General features: G+C 37.8%; 1 protein-coding gene across 2 annotated transcripts in view; it reads left to right on the top strand.

Moving 5' to 3' along the window:
• The window catches only part of LOC135708411 (hemicentin-1-like), a 404,140-nt gene extending 396,856 nt beyond the window's left edge, over positions 1–7,284 (top strand). For both annotated transcript variants that reach the window (XM_065230515.1, XM_065230522.1), the window contains exon 17: positions 6,450–7,284. In XM_065230515.1, the coding sequence (XP_065086587.1) occupies positions 6,450–6,704 (255 nt within the window). In that variant the 3' untranslated portion in view covers positions 6,705–7,284. The remainder of the gene's footprint in view (positions 1–6,449) is intronic.

A 7,284-nucleotide genomic window follows, 5' to 3' on the forward strand; every position in this document is an offset into this window, starting at 1 on the left:
TTTGTGCTTTTAAAGTTTCACGCTAAGTCTTCCTTAGAATATCACCTTAATTCCATTACCTTATTTTCTTATCCTTGACAGATACGCTTATTTCGTCTACAATGTGCAGACTTCTTCAGTGTCTTGTACTAATACTTGACTGAAGTAAAACACCGCATTTACCGAATATATATTAACACATACATTTTCACTTAGATGCTACACACTACATGTGAAGTTTCATGTTGTAAGTTTCAGTGCTCTGAGACCGACACATGCAAGCGACCTTTTTGACATAATAATCAGTTGAAAAGGACGAGAAAATTAATTCAATCAAACGATTTTTTCGACCAGTTGCATATGTTTCAGTTCCAGGACACTTAATTTTACATGCCATGTTTGTTTACGTTCCATGATTTACGTCAAAGCTGAATTACGTCTCGTGTAAAAATAATAATTTCTAAGTGTGTAGGTAAACTTAAATTTAATTTCCTGTAGGACCAGGTACTCCGCTGTTTACTCGTTGATGTGTCCTAGGTAGTAACTTGAAAAGCCATGTCTGTCCGTTTCCTTGATTCCTGTTGAGTGAAGTTGAATTACGTTGTTTGTTGATCTCAAGGCTCTCTGCGACATCCAATTTCCATAGTGTAGATACGGTCCGTAAAATCGTGATGTCCTCCGTCGATAGTTGGTGGTCCTCTGTGAAGATGTGTTCTGCAACCTTCACAGCAAAAAAATAATTTTGATATCACATCAAAGTGGATGCACTACAATCATGTCGAAAATTTCATGTAATTTTTATGACCACATAAATAAACAAATGCAGTAAAAGCAGCGTAATGTCAGTTCATGCATTGTATTAATGATAATTTTGTCCTTTTTAGCAAGTAATATTACGCCATATTTTCGACATGATTGTAGTGCATCCACTTTGACGTGATATCAAAATTATTTTTTTGCTGTGTTTAATTTGACATCATATGTTAGGCCTTTTTTCTTTTGCTTTTTGGCCTTATTAACCTCCGCTATATTTTCTTTAAATCTAGTTGCTAAAGTTCTCTTGGTTTGTCCTTCGTATACTTTGTTACAATGATTACAGTTTATTTAAAATACACCTGCTTTACCTAAAAAAATAACTGGGTCTTTAGTAGATCCTAACAATGATTTCAACTGGTTATGTCTACTGGTGAATACTAAATCTAATCCGAATTGTTTTAACTGTGGTCTTAGCTTAAAAGTAATATCTTGATCAAATGGAACGGACACTCGTTTCAATGGTTCAGGTCCTGCGATGAGGGTTGTAAATAATCTTCTTTGTAGAATTCTAGATTTTTCATCGATGTTTGCCATCTGCCATGCTCGTAGTGATGTGCGACGTAAGACACAACAAGTTCGTAGTAGTTGAACGGACGAGTACGAAACCATGTTGGTCATCGCTCAAATACTGTTAACAACGAACAAATAAAGGCTCCATTATGACCAACTCAAACAATTTCGAAACAGCACGCAGAGAAGTGATGCCACGGTAGTTATCGATATTGTGCCTACATACTGCTTTTTTTGTACGCGGGAAACATATGCGCATATTTTCAACACGATGAAAAGATCCCACTAGATAACGACAGCTGGAACAAATGACGAAGTGGTGACAGTAAGCATTCGTTATGGTTCTTCAGGATAATGGACGGTATTCCGTCTGGCCTCGGATTGTGTCAACCCAGCCGGTGAGCTGCTTTGATGATCATCGTGTTATCTACATCGATTCCTTCAAAGGTCTGTCCGTGTAATGGTACGTTACTGGCAGCAGCAGAGACGTGCTCATCAGATAAATTGTCATCTGTGTATACGTTGGCGAACTTGACGGAAAATAGACGGCAAATTTCGCCTGGATCGGTAGCCGTTTCCCCTTCCAGAACCAACAAAGACGGAATACCAGGTTCCTTGCATTGCTCGTTAACGTACTTCAAAAATGACTTTGGTTTATACTTGAATTTGCGTTGGATACTACGTTGAAAGCGTGAATAGCAACGTTTACTGATTTGTTTGAACTTTTTACTGAGTTTCACCTAGTGGTTCTTGAGTAGAGAGTGCGGTGCTTCGTGTAATTCCTTCACTGTTTTCAGTCGCCGTAGCTCAGTGGATTGCCATGGAGAGTGTGTTCCAGTTCGGTTCACTTTTTTGGCACGTATCTGTCAATGACGTAAGCCATAATGTGAGAGAACAACTGGGCAGCTACTTCGACATCGTTTCTATTGAGAATATTGACCCAGTCAAGCTCGGAGAGAAAATCTTCAATACCGTGGTGATCTGCGTTCCGATAGTCATAGTAGATTGGGATCGGGGAAATAGCAATGGGCACGATCGTCTCTCTTCCAGTGACATGATGCGGGAGGATTTTCACTAGTGGGGCAGGTGCAACAGAAATAGTCGGAGCAACATCCTGGGCACTAATGAAGCAGAGGTCTAAGCTACGGCCGTTTTCATTGACCTCGTCATTGATTTGCATTCTTATTCTTATTTCCTTTATTTAACGTCGGTCTCTGTTTCGCAATCTAGTGCCAATCACCGACGGACATCGATTGCCATCCATTGACGGCAATCAAATGTGCAGGAAGGCAGCTTCCACACCTGCGTACACACTAAAAAAAATTGAATTTTACTGGTGATGTAAACATCCATGCATGCAAACATTCATGCACGTAAAGTTCCTTTTCACGTAAACTAGCAACTTCCAAGAAATGTTGAAAACAAAGGTGGAAAGTTGCATACAATATATGGAATATTGCATGACATGTCTCATAAATTTACACGATTTATAATGTAAATTTGTATGATTTATGACGCTCCATTTATGTGCATCATAGTAACGGAAATTTACACTACTTTTTTTTAGCTGTGTAGGATATCGCACCCATTAAACACACATGGGGTCGGGACCAACGGCTTTACTTCCCTTCCGAAGGAAGACGTGACCAGATATTTTTATGCCTCAGAAAAATCCCACCGACCTCGACTGGGATTGAACTCAGACCCATTGGGGTAAGTAAGCAGTCACGTTTACCACTACACCACCGGCGCCGGCATTGATTTGCATTAGTGTGACTGTACTATAGCTGTTGAGGAGGTTTGTAGCTTCGGCATGAAATACGGAATGTTGAGGATCAGGATACAGAAAACCACTGTGAGATGGCAGCCACGATATCCCAGGAAGGTTGAAATCACCCAAAATAATAACCTCGTCGACTGGTGCCATACTTTCCATAACCTGTAAGATCAATTCGGTGTGAGCACGAATTAATGAACAGTCACGTGTACGGTCTGGAGGGAAATACACGACGCAGATAATAAAGGTTCGGTCTCCTAGCTCGATGGCTACCCAGATCTGTTCAACGCAATTCCACATATCGTTCTCAATGACCCTCGCTTTCAGTTTATTACTTACAGCTATGACTTCGCCTCCACCGCTTAATTTCTGACTATTGTGTTCATTCCGATCGCAGCGAAATACTTTGTAACCAGGTCCGAATATCTGACTGGAATGTGTACACACTTAGAAATAACTATTTTTACACGAGACGTAATCCATCTTTGACGTAAATGATGGAACATAAACAAACATGTCATGTAAAATTAAGTGTTCCCAAACCGAAACATACGCAACTCGACGAAAAGCACGCTTGATTGAATTGATTTTCTCATTTCTTCCAACTGATTCTTATGTCATTTGGGCCGCTTGCATGTGTTGGTCTCAGGGCACGTAAATTTACATGACATTTTCGTAGTGTGTGGTCACTTCGTGAAAATAGATCTACACAGCAAAAAAATAATTTTGATATCACGTCAAAGTGGATGCACTATAATCAACAATCAATACGAAAAAACTAACGATTTTAAATTGGCACACTACTTGACTAGCCTATTGGTCCCAAGCAAACGATTAACGTATCCCATTCTAGTCGAAATTCTAGTACTACGCAGTGTTTGTTTGGATTCGCAATGAAAGTTTGACAGATAAAATGAGGGGTTATTGGTTTTTCCTATGTTTCGAGGGGTGAATCGATTAGCTTGGGACCGAAGAGACTACCAGAGTTGAGCCAAAAAGTTGAGCACGTTTCTTCGGGACCTACTAGTCTTAGAGTTACCTCTATGCTATAATCATGTCGAAAATATGGTGTAATGTTACTTGCTAAAAAGGACAAAATTATCATTAATACAATGCATGAACTGACATTACGCTGCTTTAACTGCATTTGTTTATTTATGTGGTCATAAAAATTACATAAAATTTTCGACATGATTGTAGTGCATCCACTTTGATGTGATATCAAAATTATTTTTTGCTGTGTAGAGATCCGTGATTTTTTTTTTAAATTGCAAGCAATCATGAGCAAAGAAGAAATATGCAATCACCACATCGATTCTGTTACTGAGAGCCCAGAAAACGGTGCTCTGTTTATCCGGAATCACCAGAAAAATGGTCTATTCCTGAAAGTAGACCTAGAGATTCACATGTTTACAAAATTGCATGCAATCATGAGCATAAAGGAAATATGTCATCATCATATCTTTTTTTTTTTTCCTTTATTTACAAGGCTTTCAGCCATTGGCTGGTTCGCCATCATCATATCTATTCTGCTACCGAGTGGCCTGAAAACGGTCCCTCTGAATATCCGGAATCACCGGGAAAATGGTAAATTACTGAAAGTAGACATAGAGATCCGGGGGCTACCAGAACTTCAGAAACCTAGATACCCGACGGATTTTAAAGATATTCTTCATTCTTGGGACTATTTACAGTGAGTAAAATCTCCAAAAAATCTTGCAACAGAGCTACAAAAATCTCACTGTGGCACTCTGTTTACCATGCCCACAACCAGTTTTGCAATTGCTCATTACAGCTTAAATGTTATTATTCACATTTATGAAACTATGAAATATTATAACGATATTTTTTTATTTGTAAGATGTAGGAAGAGAAGATAAAATTTGTGCATGACACATAAAACCTGTAAATTTCACATCCAAAGTGTCACAATTAGCGATGAGCACTCACTCATCGCGATTGGTCTTTACAACTAAATTCGCTAATTGTGACCTTCTGAAAGCAAAATTTACCTTCTCTTCTTGCGTCTTACACAGAAACATATTATAATATTTCATAGTTTCATAATTTCTAAAGGAGTATTTTAGCTCTAATGAGCATTGGCAAGTCAGCCCTATTGAACTATCGAAACTGTTCCGGGACTCCAAGAATTTCAATCATTAAAAACTACAATAATTTCAAAAATTCTTAAGAGTGTTCCAAAATACCCTAACCTCTGACCTTAAACTTTTGTTAGCTTGGAAGACTTCGTAGGTTACAGAAGTTTCTGGAAATTTCTATGGTATGGATGCTCTGGATCTTCGCAGATATTAGAGTGTTGGGCCACACTACCCTATTACTTAAAAAAAAAAATCGGTTTTATCTCCAATTCTTAGAGATGGTCATGGATTATCTTCAGTTTTCAGAGTTAGTGTAGTTTTCAGTTTACTTAATTATAGGGTGTGATCTAGTAGTGAAGGAACTAAGACAATTTATTTATAAAAAAAATAATAAAAGAGGTAATCACAATTTGTATTCGTCAAACTATAGGTTACAATCTCTATTTTGCAAGAAAAATATTAGATCGTAATTAAATACATTTTTCGAAAACTTGTCCTCCATTAATAGGAACGCTGTTCCAGTAGTAGTGGTAGTTGCTAACTTTGGTTGCTATAATAGTGGAACGCATTGGTTTCTTACGGGTTCCACTATTAATGGAACTCTCACACAACTATAGGTGCAAAGGAGCTTAAATCTTATGGAAAATCAATTGTTGTCCAATATTTTTGGGATAATTTTAAGTTTGAAAAATGCAAATCTGCTTTAATTTAGGGGAGCTATCAATGCAAAATAGCCTTATCCAGTTTTCCCTCATTAATTCCGAACAACCACAATACCGCAACTATAGGTACACCACTATAACTGGAACACCTACCCTATAGATATAAATTTTGTACATTCAGGTATTTTTTTTACACGGGAGATATGTACAGTGTAAAAATTATTTCATTTTAATTTTATTTTCACATGCAAACATATTTCTAAAAAAATTGAATTGTAGCTATTTTTAAAATGTCTGTATTCGCACCGAAAATTGTGATGTTTTTTAAAGCAACCCATTCGATTACCTATGGTTTGAAACGGATAATGTGATTTGAATGGAGTCGCTAGGTTGTATCATTATCAAAAATTATTAAAACCCCACCATGTAAATTGCAACTTAGCGGTGCAAACCGTGTAAAACATTTGTTCAGATAATTATATCATAAATTAATTTATTTCCCACAATTACCAGCCGAAAATGCTACACGCTGTTGATAAAAAAGTAAACCTACGCTCATCAAAAACATTTTTTTATTCTTTTTTCAACGCAATAATTATCTCACAGAGTTATGCGACCCTGGGTCGAACGAACAATAGCAGCAATAGCGTGCAGTCGACGCTGAGTCCCCTCAGTCATCAGCCAACGTCCGCAAGTACAACGCTGCCACTGCCATCGATTGTGGGTGGCGTCGGCGTTGGAGTGAGCAACCTCCTGAGCAGCCCCGCGTCCCAATCGCTCGTCACGTCCACTCTCAACGAGTACCGGTTTCGACCGGAAGTGGTTACGACATCAAACCGAATACAGGAAAGTTGTATATAATATTTTATAAGGTGTATAGTCGTACCTTGCTAGACATTTGCGGGACTTGTGAATGCGTTCTACTTCCCTTTAGATTAAAAAAAGTTTTCTTTTCGTAGCGGGAATGCTAGACGAATGTGTAAGTTCGAGCGCACAGCGGAAATTGAATGAACGAGAAAATGAAATAGAAATAATGGTAAACAAATAATACTCGAAAACTATTTTAAGTAGATCCAATAAAGGAAATGAAGCTAACGAATTATTGTGCATCAAAGGGTTAAGAATCAATGTGGATGAATAACAAGTGAAACTTATGAAGTTTTAACGAGAATTTTTAATAGCGAATTTTTCCTGAAGAATGGCGACCGACCTTTGTAAACTATTAGAAACTAGTACAGTATTAGAGAGAAAGATTGATTTTAAAAGTTCTAATTATCTGACTGTTTTCCCGGAATAGGAATCTTCTTCTGAATACCTGCGTTAGAATGACTTTTAGAATAAATCAAAACAAGGAGCGAAAACAAAAACGGTTTGAGAAATTGCGTTACTGACTGGACAATAACCGCACACTACTTGGAAGAGAAATGGAGAACTGGAAAAA

The sequence above is a fragment of the Ochlerotatus camptorhynchus genome, unplaced genomic scaffold (assembly GCF_037179485.1).
Source record: "Ochlerotatus camptorhynchus isolate MF236.1 unplaced genomic scaffold, CSIRO-AGI_Acam_v1.1 ptg000028l, whole genome shotgun sequence".
Taxonomy (NCBI): Eukaryota; Metazoa; Arthropoda; class Insecta; order Diptera; family Culicidae; genus Ochlerotatus; species Ochlerotatus camptorhynchus.